Source organism: Ranitomeya imitator, chromosome 2 (assembly GCF_032444005.1).
Source record: "Ranitomeya imitator isolate aRanImi1 chromosome 2, aRanImi1.pri, whole genome shotgun sequence".
Classification (NCBI taxonomy): domain Eukaryota; kingdom Metazoa; phylum Chordata; class Amphibia; order Anura; family Dendrobatidae; genus Ranitomeya; species Ranitomeya imitator.
Genome location: NC_091283.1, coordinates 222,888,093 through 222,908,136, shown reverse-complemented (window position 1 = coordinate 222,908,136; position 20,044 = coordinate 222,888,093). Strand labels below are relative to the sequence as shown.

The following is a 20,044-nucleotide window of genomic DNA, read 5'->3' as shown; positions in this document are numbered from 1 at the left end:
GGCCAGGATCAAAGCACTAGGTGGAGTTAAATAGAGCAGCACCTAACGACTTCACCACACACCTGAGGAAGGAAACTCAGAAGCCGCAGTACCACTTTCCTCCACCAACGGAAGCTCACAGAGAGAATCAGCCGAAGCACCACTCGTGACCACAGGAGGGAGCTCTGCCACAGAATTCACAACAGTCTGCCACTCATTACAGTTGTCCTCCACTGAACAAAGCAATGCCGCCCGTTTAGTCCTGTTACCAATTTTGAACTGCATTTAGCCTACTTTATTATTTGGGGCTACTAACTGTATCTGCCAGTCATTACAGTTGTCCTCCACTGAACAAAGCAATGCCGCCCGTTTAGTCCTGTTACCATTTTTGAACTGCATTTAGCCTACTTTATTATTTGGGCCTACTAACTGTGTCTGCCACTCATTACAGTTGTCCTCCACTGAACAAAGCAATGCCACCTGTTCAGTCCTGTTACCAATTTTGAACTGCATTTAGCCTACTTTATTATTTGGGCCTGCTAACTGTGTCTGCGCCACTCATTACAATTGTCCTCCACTGAACAAAGCAATGCCGCCTGTTTAGTCCTGTTACCAATTTTGAACTGCATTTAGCCTACTTTATTATTTGGGCCTATATCTGTGTTTCCTCCTCATCCTGCCCATTGACCAGCCACTGCTAGATGAGTCTGCTGGTACAGTGACCCAGACCACTACATTCCCCTTGCACTCTACACAGCCAGAATCTGACCCTGCTGAAAGTCAGGTTCCCCTTCTCGCATACTATACCACCTTACAAGGGAGCAAAGAGGAAGATGCAGATGAAAGTGCAAGTTCCTTCATCAGGTGGGGGGGCATACTCGTTGGCGACATCACTGGCACAGGGTCCCTCATAGTACACAAAAGTGTCTCTGCCAGTGGGAGGCGCCACCCGCCGTCAAACACACCGCCGTACTATGAGGGGCCCTGTGCCAGTGCCAACGAGTGGGCCCCCCCCCACTTGCTCTGGATCACAGCACTTGCAAAGTTGAAATACTTACCTCTCCCTGCTCCACCGCCGTGACGTATTCCGCGTTTCCTGGGCCCACGAAAATCTTGAGCCAGCCCTACCCCCCCACAACTTAGCCAAATGACCCCCAGTTTTCAATGTTAAACTATTATTACAAAGTAAATTAAGATTGACAAGCTTAAGTAATAAGAATTGATGTTTTTGACATTAAAATGGGCACTGTAGGTGTTTTCCTGTCCTCCACTCACTGCCGACTTTGATTCCCCTTTGACTTGCATTGGGTTTCGTGTTTCAGTCGGCCCCCGACTTTTCACAATAATCGGCCGATTTCACCCGACCCGACTTTTGACAAAGTCGGGTTTCGCGAAACCCGACTCGATCCGAAAAAAGTAAAAGTCGCTCAACTCTAGTATTCACGCCTCTCCACGCCCATAGGGGCGTGGGAAAGCTTAAATATTCATTTTGCTTTAGCAGCGGGGACAGGATCCTGTCTCCAGCTGCTGCTGCTACTGGCACAGGGCAGGCCCCCTTGACTCAGGGGCCCCATAGCCACTGGCTGGGGGCCCGTGGAGCAGTGGAGGGCCCTAGGCAGCTGGTGTCAGTGCCTGGGCCCACTGGAGAATCCTCCGCTTCTCCGGTGGGCCAGTCCAAGCCTGCACAAGTCCCATTGTGTGTCTCCATGGCTCCTTATTAGAGATGAGCGAACGTGTTTAGAAAATATTCCCCAATCTCAAAGTTGGCACGAATGTAGCACATTCAGATTCGTGTTCACATTCCTGAACATTTTCGTCCAAACCCACAAAATGTGCCCAAAGTTCAGTAAATGATGGAGTTTCCACTAATGCTTTTGTTATGACATTGGCTAGGATAGTGGGGCGGTATGATGATTGGTGGGCAGGTTTGATGAAGGGAGAGGTGGGGACAGGTCAGAGGAGCGGCTGACTGTTATTCATTTATTTTTTAATTTAATGTGTGGACATTCCGGCAGCCAATCAGGGGGCAGAAACCATCCACAATGTTCCCACACAAGGACATCTGCCATTGGCTACTGAAATCACATGTCCCTCTCCATATAAACAGCGGACATATTATTTTTGTGCCATTTTGTCAGTGTAACAGTGCAGAGAGGCTCCTACTGCTGCTGCAAGAAGTCAGATAGTTCAGAGAGATAGGATCCTGTGTGAAATCGACCTTCCTGCATCTAAATCATTTCTGCTAATAGTGTGGACCAGCCAGGAGTCCACATTTCAGCATCTAAGGGTATATGCACATGATCCGGATTTGATGCAGGTTTGATGCTGTGTATTTATGCAGTGTCCAACCCGCTGTGGCCAGATGTTACAGCATGGTGGGTGGGATTTGAAGAAATTCCATGTCAACTATGCGTCCACAGACGCCCCCTCTGCTCTAGAGGAGATCTGCATGGAGGAATGGGCCAACATACCACCATCAGTGTGTGCCAGCCTTGTGAAGACTTACAGAAAATGTCTTACCTCTGCCATTGCCAGGGCCGTATTTAGAGTTTCTGCTGCCCTAGGCACTTTTAGTGCTGCCTCCCCCTTTCGTGAGTATGACACTATCGGCAGTGACTTTGGCAAGAATCGTTGATGTGAAAGTCGCCTTTTGCAGCAGATCCGGCAGTTTTTCTGCATCTGCCGTGTAACGGATCACTTACGGCAACACTGCGTTCGGCCTCATTCATTCCCTATGGGATTTGCGACACTTGCCGTGATCTGGCAAATGTGGTACCATACCGCCCAACTTTTGAAGAAGGGAAAGAGGTATAAAGTTTGCGGTGCGCGTAGTGCACTGCGGCAAATTTTAGGCCACGCCTCTGATCACACCCATTTCACAACTAGTCACACCCATATCCACGTCCCAACCACACCCATTTAGCACTGCTGATCACACTGTTTCATATACAATTATTATAACCAAAAACAAATATGGCCACACAGTGCTCCATACTGTATAATGGCCACACATGATGCTCCATACTGTATAATGGCCACACATGATGCTCAATACTGTATAATGGCCACATATGATGCTCAAAACTGTGTAATGGCCACACATGATGCTCAATACTATATAACGGCCACACATGATGCTCACTACTGTATAATGGCCACACATGATGCTCAATACTGTATAATGGCCACACATGATGCTCCATACTGTATAATGGCCACATATGATGCTCAAAACTGTGTAATGGCCACACATGATGCTCAATACTATATAACGGCCACACATGATGCTCACTACTGTATAATGGCCACACATGATGCTCAATACTGTATAATGGCCACACATGATGCTCCATACTGTATAATGGCCACACAGTGCTGCATACTATATAATGATCCCACATGATGCTCAATACTGTATAATGGCCAGACATGATGCTCCATAGTGTATAATGGCTACACATGATGCTCCATACTGTATAATAGCCACACATGATGCTCCATACTGTATAATGATCCCACATGATGCTCAATACTGTATAATGCCCCCCTCCCATCTTGTATGCATGGCTCATCTCCCCCATCCTGTATGCATAGCTCATATCCCCCCTCCTGTATGCATGGCTCATCTCCCTCCCATCCCATATGCATGGCTCATATTTCCCCCCTCCTATATGCATGGCTCATATTCCCCCCCTCCTGTTTGCATGGTTCATCTCCCTCCCATCCCATATGCATGGCTCATATTCCCCCCTCTCCTGTATGCATGGCTCATATTCCCCCCCTCCTGTATGCATGGCTCATCTCCCTCCCATTCCATATGCATGGCTCATATCCCCCCTCCTGTATGCATGGCTCATATTACCCCCTCCTGTATGCATGGCTCATCTCCCTCCCATCACATATGCATGGCTCATATCCCCCTCCTCCTGTATGCATCGCTCATATTCCCCCCTCCTGTATGCGTGGCTCATATTCCCCCCCTCCTGTATGCATGGCTCATATTCCCCCCTCCTGTATGCATGGCTCCCCCATCCTCCCACCCTGTATGCATGGCTTCCCCATCCTCCCACCCTGTAAACATGACTCCTCCATCACCCTCCCCTGTCCTCCTCCGTCTTTCTCCATCCTCCCCCATCCTCCTCTATCCTCCCCTATCATACTCACCTTTCTCTCACCGTGCGGCGCTGAACTTCCCGGCATCTCTGTCCCCGCAGTGTCTTCCTTCCTGTATGAGCAGTCACGTGGTACCGCTGATTAAGGTGATGAATATGCATCCATATTCATCACCTTAATGAGCGGTACCACGTGACCGCTGAGGACAGGACGAGCTGCCGGCACTGAGACGGAGTTGCAGCAGGCATCGCTGGTGGAGGGTGAGTATGAAGTCTTCAGGGAGGGGGCGGGAGGGAGAGAGGGAGGGAGGGGGCGAGAGCGAGGGGGCGGGAGGGAGGGGGGGCGGACTTTATAAAAAAATAAACCTTGCTCAAGTGCGCCCCCCCCCAGCATCCTGCCGCCCTAGGCACGTGCCCTCAAGTGCCTAGTGGCAAATACGGCCCTGGCCATTGCCAACAAAGGATATATAACAAAATATTGAGATGAACTTTTGTTAATGACCAAATACTTATTTTCCACCATAATTTGCAAAATAAATCTTCCAAATCAGACAAGGTGATTTTCTGGATTTGTTTTCTCATTGTTTTCTCATAGTTGTTGTCTACCTATGATGTCAATTACAGGTCTCTCTCGTCTTTATAAGTGGGAGAACTTGCACAATTGGGGGCTGACTAAATACCTTTTTTCCCCACTGTATTTCCTAGTCTCCGGCCTGTGGGTGTTCTAGGGACTCTACCATAGTAAAGCATTCTGTTGCTGCCTTACCTATATAGGTCCTGACTACAGACAGAACACATTTTATTGTTTTATTCAGACTGTTGTACGCAGGTTATCAAGGTAATGTATTGCATTCATTTAAAAAAATGTTGTTTAAAAAAAATTGAGTATAATGTTGCCATTGTTCTTCATCTTGTATTCCGAACAGAGATACTTTACGTTCACAGTGTAGGGTACGAGAGAGGAAAACAAATGTGCAAATGGAAGAGGTCAGATAGGTGTAATAAATCATGTAGAGTTGAAGTAATTTATTATTAAGTGCTGGTGAAACAGTGACGTGTGAATGAGTCGTCAGAGAAACATCCGATAATGGAGGAGCATCCGTGCCTTTGACTGTTAGATATCCCTTTTAAGGATTGCCATTTTGGCTCCACCAGCTGATAGTAAATGAGTATCTAGAGCAGAGATAAGGCCGTTAGTGTCTGGAGACCTTCAGACATCTATAAGGGGCATGAGGAAGTGTGGATATTGGAGGGATACACTTGTGAGATACGTGCATGTCTCATATGGAAGTGGCTGTACAAACGAGATCAGGAGATGGTAAAGGTACCTTCATACTGAACGATATCGCTAGCGATCCGTGAAGTTGCAGCGTCCTGGCTAGCGATATCGTTCAGTTTGACACGCAGCAGCGATCAGGATCCTGCTGTGCCATCGTTGGTCGGCGCAGAAAGTCCAGAACTTTATTTCGTTGCTGGACCTCCTGCAGACATCGCTGAATCGGCGTGTGTGATGCCGATTCAGCGATGTCTTCACTGGTAACCAGGGTAAACATCGGGTTACTAAGCGCAGGGCCGCACTTAGTAACCCGATGTTTTACCCTGGTTACCAGCGTAAAGGTAAAAAAAAACAACCACTACATACTTACCTTCCGCTGTCTGTCCTCCGCTGTGCTTCTCTGCATTGTGAGCGCCGGCCAGCCGGAAAGCAGAGCACAGCGGTGACGTCACCGCTCTGCTTTCCGGCCGCTGTGCTTACACAGTGCAGAGAAGTAGAACGCCGGGGGACAGACAGCGGAAGGTAAGTATGTAGTGGTTGTTTTTTTTTACTTTTACGCTGGTAACCAGGGTAAACATCGGGTTACTAAGCGCGGCCCTGCGCTTAGTAACCCGATGTTTACCCTGGTTACCGGCATCGTTGGTCGCTGGAGAGCTGTCTGTGTGACAGGTCTCCAGCGACCAAACAGCGACGCTGCAGCGATCGGGATCGTTGTCTTGATCGCTGCAGCATCGCTCAGTGTGAAGGTACCTTAAGAGTCTACTGTAGGAACAGACACTATTATTATAGACATTACCTCCGTGACAAAGGAGGGCAAACGACAGAACTGGAGAACCGTCTATGAGTAGGTAAGAGATTGGTAGGTTTAGGGAATTCAGGACGCTCCAGAAATCTCAATAGACTATCGTCTGCTATGGGTAATGGGGGGTTAACCCAATTCACAGACACACAGTTTCTCAGTTTTACTGCCAGGTAGTGTAAATGGAATTTAGACAACGTCGTTCCGGCACACACCAGATGAAATTATTTCCGTTTGCATGCATGTGGTCAGTAGGGGTTAGAGGGAACCGGTCAGCGGCCCTGGCCCCCTTTTCCTTCACTCTAATAAGCCTCTATTTGTGGCTTAGCCACTTGTTAATAACTACAAAATTAACTTTAACCTACGGTTGCGCTGTGCGGATTAGCGAGTGACTAGTTTGGGGGACACTGACTGTTCCCCGCTCTCCTCGTGTAAGCCCTGTGGAGTGATGTGATCCACTTTGCCTCCATGTAATGCACAGTGAAGCCAGATGTAATCTTCATGGATGCACTGTAAATGCTCAGGGTGGAAGAACATGGAGTGCAGAGAATGACCACCTCGCTCTTGCACATGACGATATGGAGGATTAGTCCTGGGAAATCAATGCCCTTCCCTGACTAGTCACCCCCCGACTATCATAGCACAACCACTAAGTTAATTTTATAGTTACCCACAAATCCACAAGAAGGAGCTTATAAGAATGTAGGTAAGGGATGAAAGACAGAGATTGTGGCAGTTTAGGGTGTAGGTTCCCTCTACGTATTCTGAAGAATCTCACAGGAATCTTGATTGGCCTGTGCTGCGGTATTTTTAGGCATTTGGATGGAATGACTACTTTTGCTAGATTTGACACCACCAACCACTAATGGTAATTTTGCCCAGTTTATGAGTTTGACCTTGATTAGTTCTAGGACTAGGAATATGTTTTCTTTTTTAAATAATGTGCGGTCTCTAGACATGTGTTTGTCAGGGTGTATAAAGGAAGACACAAGGTCTTGAGAAATACAGTGTCTCCGTAAAGTCATGGTGCACTTTTCACCAATCACAGGATCAATTTATATTTATAGTTTACATTTTGGCACCCTTTCTCTGGCCCAATCATATCAGACCTGTTCATGAGGAGAGACAACAAGAACCAATCAAACAACACAAAGTCATTTAAGCTGTTCACGATCCCCCAGTCAGATTCACTGAACTCTGATTAAAACACGGCCAGGTCTGTGACATCATACAACCACAAGCTTATTCCAGCAGTGTGGGTTCCATGCCAGTCGAGATGTGGACGGTACAGAGGAAAGTTCAGGGTGTTCTGTGACTCGCTAAATTCGAATCCGTGACCGAAGTGCTACGTGAATATCGGCGCGTTTATAACGAAGCGTCACCACATAGGAATAACATTACTCGGTGGGATAAGCAGTTGGAGGAAATCGGCAGTTTGGTGGAGAAACCCCGTTCTGGTAGGCCATCAGTCAGTGACGAGTCTGTAGAAGCTATACGGGGTAGCTACCTAAGAAGCCCTAAAAAATCTGTGCGTGCGTGTGCTCGACAATTACACATAAGCAAGACTACAGTTCATAAGGTGTTAAAAAAAATCTCTGTTTTACGGGGCACAAATTGCATTTGTTACACGCTATCAAACCGGCAGATAGACCCAAACAATGCGCGTTTGCTACAGATATGCTAAAGTGAACGTGTGGTGTGGCCTGATGCATGATAAGGTGACAGGCCAATTTTACTTTTGGGGTTATTTGAAGCAACATGTGTACATTGAACGTATCAATGACATTAATCACTTAAAACAGAGAATCACAGATGTTATTCACTCTGTTCACGTCTTTACCCGTGTGTGGCAAGAACTTCACTATTGTTTGGATGTGTGTAGGGCAACAAATGGAGCCCAAATCGAACTGCACTGAGTAGGTATGAAACTGGGAGAGTTTTTCTTTTATTTGTAGCAGATTTTACATTTCTATTGTTTTTTTGTTGCTTTCCAGCAACTGGCCAAAAGTGCATCATGACTTTACGGACACACTGCAGAGATGGGGTGGGCAACTGCGCATAAGACAGAAACATTAAAGCAGAGTTTTGCCAGTTAATGCAAAGGCCGGATGCGTCTGATCATGCCCTAATCACCTCCAGGGAACGGTGCTAGTCATAAAGGGAGAAATCATGTAATCTGTGCAAAGATCAATTAAACAAGACTTTTCTACCAATGGGAAGCAAGTAGTGATGAAGAGTTATGGAATGAGCAGTCATTGGCTCCAAAACAAGAAGAAACAAAGCTGGAGATGGGGAATTCATGACGGGTGCCCCTGTGTAACTGAAAGTGGTGCATGGGACGACATTGACACCGAGACTGGCTCTGCTGGTTTTGTTCATTAGTTGAACCTACTTAATGAAATTGGGTTTGAAGCCAAAATGACTGGCAACTTCCTGTGTATAACCCCGCCCACACCTCTGACTGGCAGCTTCCTGTGTATAACCCCGCCCACACCTCTGACTGGCAACTTCCTGTGTATAACCCCGCCCACACCTCTGACTGGCAACTTCCTGTGTATAACCCCGCCCACACCTCTGACTGGCAGCTTCCTGTGTATAACCCCGCCCACACCTCTGATTGGCAGCTTCCTGTGTATAACCCTGCCCACACCTCTGACTGGCAGCTTCCTGTGTATAACCCCGCCCACACTGACTGGCAGCTTCCTGTGTATAACCCCGCCCACACCTCTGACTGGCAGCTTCCTGTATAACCCCACCCACACCTCTGACTGGCACCTTCCTGTGTATAACCCTACCCACACCTCTGACTGGCAGCTTCCTGTGTATAACCCCTCGCACAGCTGTGACTGGCAGCTTCCTGTGTATAACCCCGCCCTCACCTCTGACTGGCAGCTTCCTGTGTATAACCCCGCCCACACCTCTGACTGGCAGCTTCCTGTGTATAACCCTGCCCACACCTCTGACTGGCAGCTTCCTGTGTATGACCCTGCCCACACCTCTGACTGGCAGCTTCCTGTGTATAATCCCGCCCACACCTCTGACTGGCAGCTTCCTGTGTATAACCCCGCCCACACCTCTGACTGGCAGCTTCCTGTGTATGACCCTGCCCACACCTCTGACTGGCAGCTTCCTGTGTATAACCCCGTCCACAGCTCTGACTGGCAGCTTCCTGTGTATAACCCCGCCCACACCTCTGATTGGCAGCTTCCTGTCTATAACCCTGCCCACACCTCTGACTGGCAGCTTCCGTATACAACCCTGCCCACACCAGATTGTTAACTTCCTGTTTATAACCCCACCCACACCACTAATTGGTAACTTTCTGTGTACACGGTATATTGACACAAATCGGCCAATCAGTGGTGGGGGCGTGGTTGGGCTAGTATGCATGTGACAGCTAGTCCTGTAGTGACAATTCCCGCTGATACATCAATGACTGTACTGACACTGTAAAACACGGCCCTGTAAGTGACACATCGCTGGAATCAGGGTCTCTGCCCCTACAATCATGCTACTCTCAGATTACCTATCAAAACACTGCTGACAGATTCCATTTAATAAATTATAATTCCAGCAGTAACAACATGTCCAAATATATGTTCCATAAATGATAACATAGCTACCCGTGCTCAGCGTATTATCACGTGGTGAATGTAGAAGTTGTTCTTACCTCAACCTGTTGACAAATTTGTATGAGCTTTGCCATTTGGGTTTCAAGTTCACTGCTATGCTTGACCAGATTGGTGATATTATATTCCAGCGTTTGCTATAGAAAAATACACAGAGAAAGGCTAAAGATTAGAGAGCAGTAAAGGTCATTTTGTAAATGTCAATGTGAAATAAGTTCAGTAAACATCATGAAAATAACTGATTTATTTATTTACTCCACATTTTGCTGTTTGGTTGCTGATTATCATATCGCCATTATAGAAAACTCATGCTCTGCGACTACAGCTTAGCTCCAGTGTCTGCAGGGAGTCTGAGGTAGTCTGAGACACACCCCCTGCCTCCCCATTGGCTCAGGCTGCTCCCACCTCCTTAGATCGCCTGCTATGTGTCTACTACAGGCCGATAAGGACGTCAGCACATATACAATGAATATCAAGTACAAACTACTAAACCACCAAAAGAAAAATAAAGTTATCAGGTATGTGCCACACATATACGGAGGGTACTGTGCATAGGTAAGTGCTTTACTTACTTTTGCACTTTTTTTTTTCTATTCTTAAAAGTAACTTTGAAATACATTGTATGGGAGAACATAAGTCGTAGAGTCTTTACTAATATAATTAAAAATACTTTTGAGCGATACCCAAAAAAAGATTGTTTGCAATCCTGTGGAGCAAAAGACCCTGTTATCAGGCAAGTTTGTAAACGAGGGTTGAGAGCGACTGAGAAAAGAGAACCACTTCTAACAGATGCTACAAGACGTCTGTAGGTGCGGTGTGATGTATCACTGAGATAAGCCAAAGTCATAACCCAGAGGTTTGGATACAGCTGGGAGGCAAAAGAGGTGACGACTTAAACGCTCAGTCAGACGGCCCGATTATTCACATACAAAAAAAAAACGGTCCTGGTGCCATCAGTGATTTTATTCAGACTTTCGTTTTCTTAGAAAAACTTTAATTGTTCTCATCTATCTTCTTCTATCTAGTAGTCCATGAAAAACAGACACACAGATGGCATCTGAGTGGTGTCCATTTTTTTTTGCAAACCCATAGACTTGTATTGCAGATTTTGATCTCACACTTGTATTAATATCGCACATATCAATGATTTTGCATGCATCACTTGTTCCGCAAAAAACAAACAAACGTATATGGCCCCGTTGACTATAATAGATTTTAATTCTATCAGTGAAAAACACAGATATACAGTAGATCTTACACAAACAGCAGCAGTCTGAATAATCTTGTAATGCGCTTTTAGAGCACATAATTTGCAGTATTAAACAATCGCCCATTTATGCAAATTGCCGACTGATGGTCATTTCATGGCCTGTTTTCTGTTAATAGAGAGAAAGAGGACACCACTGACCATAAGAGCTTACACTCTACAGGAGAGAGAGGACCCCACTGACCATAAGAGTTTACACTCTACAGGAGAGAGAGGACCCCACTGACCATAAGAGCTTACACTCTACAGGAGAGAGAGGACCCCACTGACCATAAGAGCTTACACTCTACAGGAGAGAGAGGACCCCACTGACCATAAGAGCTTACACTCTACAGGAGAGAGAGGACCCCACTGACCATAAGAGTTTACACTCTACAGGAGAGAGAGGACCCCACTGACCATAAGAGCTTACACTCTACAGGAGAGAGAGGACCCCACTGACCATAAGAGCTTACACTCTACAGGAGAAAGAGGACCCCACTGATCATAAGAGCTTACACTCTACAGGAGAGAGAGGACCCCACTGACCATAAGAGGTTACACTCTACAGGAGAGAGAGGACCCCACTGACCATAAGATCTTACACTCTACAGGAGAGAGAGGACCCCACTGACCATAAGATCTTACACTCTACAGGAGAGAGGACCACACTGACCATAAGATCTTACACTCTACAGGAGAGAGGACCACACTGACCATAAGAGATTACACTCTACAGGAGAGAGAGGACCCCACTGACCATAAGATCTTACACTCTACAGGAGAGAGGACCCCACTGACCATAAGATCTTACACTCTACAGGAGAGAGGACCACACTGACCATAAGAGATTACACTCTACAGGGGAGAGAGGACCGCACTGACCATAAGAGCTTACACTCTACAGGAGAGAGAGGACCCCACTAACCATAAGATCTTACACTCTACAGGAGAGAGGACCACACTGACCATAAGAGATTACACTCTACAGGAGAGAGAGGACCGCACTGACCATAAGAGATTACACTCTACAGGAGAGAGAGGACCCCACTGACCATAAGATCTTACACTCTACAGGAGAGAGGACCACACTGACCATAAGAGATTACACTCTACAGGAGAGAGAGGACCGCACTGACCATAAGAGCTTACACTCTACAGGAGATAGAGGACCCCGCTGATCATAAGACCTTACACTCTACAGGAGAGAGAGGACCCCACTGACCATAAGAGCTTACACTCTAGTACTCTACAGGAGAGAGAGGACCCCGCTGATCATAAGAGCTTACACTCTACAGGAGATAGAGGACCCCGCTGATCATAAGACCTTACACTCTACAGGAGAGAGAGGACCCCACTGACCATAAGAGCTTACACTCTACAGGAGAGAGAGGACCCCACTGACCATATGAGCTTACACTCTAGTACTCTACAGGAGAGAGGACCACACTGACCATAAGAGATTACACTCTACAGGAGAGAGAGGACCTCACTGACCATAAGATCTTACACTCTACAGGAGATAGAGGACCCCGCTGATCATAAGACCTTACACTCTACAGGAGAGAGAGGACCCCACTGACCATAAGAGCTTACACTCTACAGGAGAGAGAGGACCCCACTGACCATATGAGCTTACACTCTAGTACTCTACAGGAGAGAGAGGACCCCGCTGATCATAAGAGCTTACACTCTACAGGAGAGAGAGGACCCCACTGACCATAAGAGCTTACACTCTACAGGAGAAAGAGGACCCCACTGATCATAAGAGCTTACACTCTACAGGAGAGAGGACCCCGCTGATCATAAGAGCTTACACTCTACAGGAGAGAGAGGACCCCACTGACCATAAGATCTTACACTCTACAGGAGAGAGAGGACCCCACTGACCATAAGATCTTACACTCTACAGGAGAGAGGACCACACTGACCATAAGATCTTACACTCTACAGGAGAGAGGACCACACTGACCATAAGAGATTACACTCTACAGGAGAGAGAGGACCCCACTGACCATAAGATCTTACACTCTACAGGAGAGAGGACCCCACTGACCATAAGATGTTACACTCTACAGGAGAGAGGACCACACTGACCATAAGAGATTACACTCTACAGGAGAGAGAGGACCGCACTGACCATAAGAGCTTACACTCTACAGGAGAGAGAGGACCCCACTAACCATAAGATCTTACACTCTACAGGAGAGAGGACCACACTGACCATAAGAGATTACACTCTACAGGAGAGAGAGGACCGCACTGACCATAAGAGATTACACTCTACAGGAGAGAGAGGACCCCACTGACCATAAGATCTTACACTCTACAGGAGAGAGGACCACACTGACCATAAGAGATTACACTCTACAGGAGAGAGAGGACCGCACTGACCATAAGAGCTTACACTCTACAGGAGAGAGAGGACCTCACTGACCATAAGATCTTACACTCTACAGGAGATAGAGGACCCCGCTGATCATAAGAGCTTACACTCTACAGGAGAGAGAGGACCCCACTGACCATAAGAGCTTACACTCTACAGGAGAGAGAGGACCCCACTGACCATATGAGCTTACACTCTAGTACTCTACAGGAGAGAGAGGACCCCGCTGATCATAAGAGCTTACACTCTACAGGAGAGAGAGGACCCCACTGACCATAAGAGCTTACACTCTACAGGAGAGAGAGGACCCCACTGACCATAAGAGCTTACACTCTACAGGAGAGAGAGGACCCCACTGACCATAAGATCTTACACTCTACAGGAGAGAGAGGACCCCGCTGATCATAAGAGCTTACACTCTACAGGAGAGAGAGGACCACACTGACCATAAGAGCTTACACTCTACAGGAGAGAGAGGACCACACTGACCATAAGAGCTTACACTCTACAGGAGAGAGAGGACTCCACTGACCATAAGATCTTACACTCTACAGGAGAGAGAGGACCCCGCTGATCATAAGAGCTTACACTCTACAGGAGAGAGAGGACCACACTGACCATAAGAGCTTACACTCTACAGGAGAGAGAGGACCCCGCTGATCATAAGAGCTTACACTCTACAGGAGAGAGAGGACCACACTGACCATAAGAGCTTACACTCTACAGGAGAGAGAGGACCCCACTGACCATAAGATCTTACACTCTACAGGAGAGAGAGGACCCCGCTGATCATAAGAGCTTGCAATCTACAGGAGAGAGAGGACTCCACTGACCATAAGATCTTACACTCTACAGGAGAGAGAGGACCCCGCTGATCATAAGAGCTTACACTCTACAGGAGAGAGAGGACCACACTGACCATAAGATCTTACACTCTACAGGAGAGAGAGGACCCCGCTGATCATAAGAGCTTACACTCTACAGGAGAGAGAGGACCACACTGACCATAAGAGCTTACACTCTACAGGAGAGAGAGGACCGCACTGACCATAAGAGCTTACACTCTACAGGAGAGAGAGGACCCCACTGACCATAAGATCTTACACTCTACAGGAGAGAGAGGACCCCGCTGATCATAAGAGCTTGCACTCTACAGGAGAGAGAGGACTCCACTGACCATAAGATCTTACACTCTACAGGAGAGAAAGGACCCCACTGACTATAAGAGCTTACACTCTACAGGAGAGAGAGGACCGCACTGACCATAAGAGCTTACACTCTACAGGAGAGAGGACCCCGCTGATCATAAGAGCTTACACTCTACAGGAGAGAGAGGACCGCACTGACCATAAGAGCTTACACTCTACAGGAGAGAGGACCCCGCTGATCATAAGAGCTTACACTCTACAGGAGAGAGAGGACCCCACTGACCATAAGAGCTTACACTCTACAGGAGAGAGAGGACCGCACTGACCATAAGAGCTTACACTCTACAGGAGAGAGGACCCCGCTGATCATAAGAGCTTACACTCTACAGGAGAGAGAGGACCCCACTGACCATAAGAGCTTACACTCTACAGGAGAGAGAGGACCCCACTGACCATAAGAGCTTACACTCTACAGGAGAGAGAGGACCCCACTGACCATAAGATCTTACACTCTACAGGAGAGAGAGGACCCCGCTGATCATAAGAGCTTACACTCTACAGGAGAGAGAGGACCACACTGACCATAAGAGCTTACACTCTACAGGAGAGAGAGGACCGCACTGACCATAAGAGCTTACACTCTACAGGAGAGAGAGGACCCCACTGACCATAAGATCTTACACTCTACAGGAGAGAGAGGACCCCGCTGATCATAAGAGCTTACACTCTACAGGTGAGAGAGGACCCCACTGACCATAAGAGCTTACATTCTACAGGAGAGAGAGGACCCCACTGACCATAAGAGCTTACACTCTACAGGAGAGAGAGGACCCCGCTGATCATAAGAGCTTACACTCTACAGGAGAGAGAGGACCCCACTGACCATAAGAGCTTACACTCTACAGGAGAGAGAGGACCCCACTGACCATAAGAGCTTACACTCTACAGGAGAGAGAGGACCCCACTGACCATAAGATCTTACACTCTAAAGGAGAGAGAGGACCCCGCTGATCATAAGAGCTTACACTCTACAGGAGAGAGAGGACCATACTGACCATAAGAGCTTACACTCTACAGGAGAGAGAGGACCGCACTGACCATAAGAGCTTACACTCTACAGGAGAGAGAGGACCCCACTGACCATAAGATCTTACACTCTACAGGAGAGAGAGGACCCCGCTGATCATAAGAGCTTACACTCTACAGGAGAAAGAGGACCCCACTGACCATAAGAGCTTACACTCTACAGGAGAGAGAGGACCCCGCTGATCATAAGAGCTTACACTCTACAGGAGAGAGAGGACCCCACTGACCATAAGAGCTTACACTCTACAGGAGAGAGAGGACCACACTGACCATAAGAGCTTACACTCTACAGGAGAGAGAGGACCCCACTGACCATAAGATCTTACACTCTACAGGAGAGAGAGGACCCCGCTGATCATAAGAGCTTACACTCTACAGGAGAGAGAGGACCCCACTGACTATAAGAGCTTACACTCTACAGGAGAGAGAGGACCGCACTGACCATAAGAGCTTACACTCTACAGGAGAGAGGACGCCGCTGATCATAAGAGCTTACACTCTACAGGAGAGAGAGGACCGCACTGACCATAAGAGCTTACACTCTACAGGAGAGAGGACCCCGCTGATCATAAGAGCTTACACTCTACAGGAGAGAGAGGACCCCACTGACCATAAGAGCTTACACTCTACAGGAGAGAGAGGACCACACTGACCATAAGAGCTTACACTCTACAGGAGAGAGGACCCCGCTGATCATAAGAGCTTACACTCTACAGGAGAGAGAGGACCCCACTGATCATAAGAGCTTACACTCTACAGGAGAGAGAGGACCACACTGACCATAAGATCTTACACTCTACAGGAGAGAGAGGACCCCGCTGATCATAAGAGCTTACACTCTACAGGAGAGAGAGGACCACACTGACCATAAGAGCTTACACTCTACAGGAGAGAGAGGACCGCACTGACCATAAGAGCTTACACTCTACAGGAGAGAGAGGACCCCACTGACCATAAGATCTTACACTCTACAGGAGAGAGAGGACCCCGCTGATCATAAGAGCTTGCACTCTACAGGAGAGAGAGGACTCCACTGACCATAAGATCTTACACTCTACAGGAGAGAAAGGACCCCACTGACTATAAGAGCTTACACTCTACAGGAGAGAGAGGACCGCACTGACCATAAGAGCTTACACTCTACAGGAGAGAGGACCCCGCTGATCATAAGAGCTTACACTCTACAGGAGAGAGAGGACCGCACTGACCATAAGAGCTTACACTCTACAGGAGAGAGGACCCCGCTGATCATAAGAGCTTACACTCTACAGGAGAGAGAGGACCCCACTGACCATAAGAGCTTACACTCTACAGGAGAGAGAGGACCGCACTGACCATAAGAGCTTACACTCTACAGGAGAGAGGACCCCGCTGATCATAAGAGCTTACACTCTACAGGAGAGAGAGGACCCCACTGACCATAAGAGCTTACACTCTACAGGAGAGAGAGGACCCCACTGACCATAAGAGCTTACACTCTACAGGAGAGAGAGGACCCCACTGACCATAAGATCTTACACTCTACAGGAGAGAGAGGACCCCGCTGATCATAAGAGCTTACACTCTACAGGAGAGAGAGGACCACACTGACCATAAGAGCTTACACTCTACAGGAGAGAGAGGACCGCACTGACCATAAGAGCTTACACTCTACAGGAGAGAGAGGACCCCACTGACCATAAGATCTTACACTCTACAGGAGAGAGAGGACCCCGCTGATCATAAGAGCTTACACTCTACAGGTGAGAGAGGACCCCACTGACCATAAGAGCTTACATTCTACAGGAGAGAGAGGACCCCACTGACCATAAGAGCTTACACTCTACAGGAGAGAGAGGACCCCGCTGATCATAAGAGCTTACACTCTACAGGAGAGAGAGGACCCCACTGACCATAAGAGCTTACACTCTACAGGAGAGAGAGGACCCCACTGACCATAAGAGCTTACACTCTACAGGAGAGAGAGGACCCCACTGACCATAAGATCTTACACTCTAAAGGAGAGAGAGGACCCCGCTGATCATAAGAGCTTACACTCTACAGGAGAGAGAGGACCATACTGACCATAAGAGCTTACACTCTACAGGAGAGAGAGGACCGCACTGACCATAAGAGCTTACACTCTACAGGAGAGAGAGGACCCCACTGACCATAAGATCTTACACTCTACAGGAGAGAGAGGACCCCGCTGATCATAAGAGCTTACACTCTACAGGAGAAAGAGGACCCCACTGACCATAAGAGCTTACACTCTACAGGAGAGAGAGGACCCCGCTGATCATAAGAGCTTACACTCTACAGGAGAGAGAGGACCCCACTGACCATAAGAGCTTACACTCTACAGGAGAGAGAGGACCACACTGACCATAAGAGCTTACACTCTACAGGAGAGAGAGGACCCCACTGACCATAAGATCTTACACTCTACAGGAGAGAGAGGACCCCGCTGATCATAAGAGCTTACACTCTACAGGAGAGAGAGGACCCCACTGACTATAAGAGCTTACACTCTACAGGAGAGAGAGGACCGCACTGACCATAAGAGCTTACACTCTACAGGAGAGAGGACGCCGCTGATCATAAGAGCTTACACTCTACAGGAGAGAGAGGACCGCACTGACCATAAGAGCTTACACTCTACAGGAGAGAGGACCCCGCTGATCATAAGAGCTTACACTCTACAGGAGAGAGAGGACCCCACTGACCATAAGAGCTTACACTCTACAGGAGAGAGAGGACCACACTGACCATAAGAGCTTACACTCTACAGGAGAGAGGACCCCGCTGATCATAAGAGCTTACACTCTACAGGAGAGAGAGGACCCCACTGACCATAAGAGCTTACACTCTACAAAAGAGAGAGGACCCCACTGACCATAAGAGCTTACACTCTACAGGAGAGAGAGGACCCCACTGACCATAAGAGCTTACACTCTACAGGAGAGAGAGGACCCCACTGACCATAAGATCTTACACTCTACAGGAGAGGACCCCGCTGATCATAAGAGCTTACACTCTACAGGAGAGAGAGGACCACACTGACCATAGGAGCTTACACTCTACAGGAGAGAGAGGACCGCACTGACCATAAGAGCTTACACTCTACAGGAGAGAGAGGACCCTGCTGACCATAAGAGCTTACACTCTACAGGAGAAAGAGGACCCCACTGACCATAAGAGCTTACATTCTATAGGGGAGAGAGGACCCCACTGACCATAAGAGCTTACAATCTACAGGAGAGAGAGGACCCCACTGACCATAAGAGCTTACACTCTTCAGGAGAGAGAGGACCCCACTGACCATAAGAGCTTACACTCTATAGGGGAGAGAGGACCCCACTGACCATAAGAGCTTACACTCTACAGGAGAGAGGACCCCACTGACCATAAGAGCTTACACTCTACAGGAGAGAGAGGACCCCGCTGACAATAAGAGCTTACACTCTACAGGAGAGAGAGGACCCCACTGACCATAAGAGCTTACAATCTACAGGAGAGAGAGGACCCCACTGACCATAAGAGCTTACACTCTACAGGAGAGAGAGGACCCCACTGACCATAAGAGCTTGCACTCTACAGGGGAGAGAGAGGACCCTGCTAACCATAAGAGCTTACACTCTACAGGAGAGAGAGGATCCCACTGACCATAAGAGCTTACACTCTACAGGAGAGAGAGGACCCCGCTGACCATAAGAGCTCACACTCTACAGGAGAGAGAGGACCCCACTGACCATAAGAGCTTACACTCTACAGGAGAGAGAGAGAGGACCCCACTGAACATAAGAGCTTACACTCTACAGGAGCGAGAGAGGACCCCACTGACCATAACAGCTTACACTCTACAGGAGAGAGAGGACTCCACTTACCATAAGAGCTTACACTCTACAGGAGAGAGAGAGGACCCCACTGACCATAAGACATTACACTCTACAGAAAAGAGAGGACCCCACTGACCATAAGTGCTTACACTCTACCGGAGAGAGAGAGGAGCCCACTGACCATATAAGCTTACACTCTACAGCAGAGAGAGGACCCCACCGACCATAAGAGCTTACACTCTACAGGAGCGAGAGAGGACCCCACTTACCATAAGAGCTTACACTCTACAGTAGAGAGAGAGGACCACACTGCTCATAAGAGCTTACACTCTACAGGAGAGAGAGGACTCCACTGACCATAAGAGCTTACACTCTACAGGAGAGAGAGGACCCCACTGACCATAAGAGCTTACACTCTACAGGAGAGAGAGGACCCCACTGACCATAAGAGCTTACACTCTACAGGAGAGAGAGGACCCCGCTGACCATAAGAGCTTACACTCTACAGGAGAGAGAGAGGACCCCACTGACCATAAGGTCTTACACTCTACAGGAGAAAGTGGAC

General features: G+C 48.0%; 1 protein-coding gene across 2 annotated transcripts in view; it reads right to left on the bottom strand.

The window, feature by feature from the left end:
• Nucleotides 1-20,044, bottom strand: part of LOC138662747 (probable E3 ubiquitin-protein ligase MID2) — a 718,902-nt gene that overhangs the window by 504,076 nt on the left and 194,782 nt on the right. For both annotated transcript variants that reach the window (XM_069748647.1, XM_069748646.1), the window contains exon 3: nt 9,837-9,932. In XM_069748647.1, the coding sequence (XP_069604748.1) occupies nt 9,837-9,932 (96 nt within the window). The remainder of the gene's footprint in view (nt 1-9,836; nt 9,933-20,044) is intronic.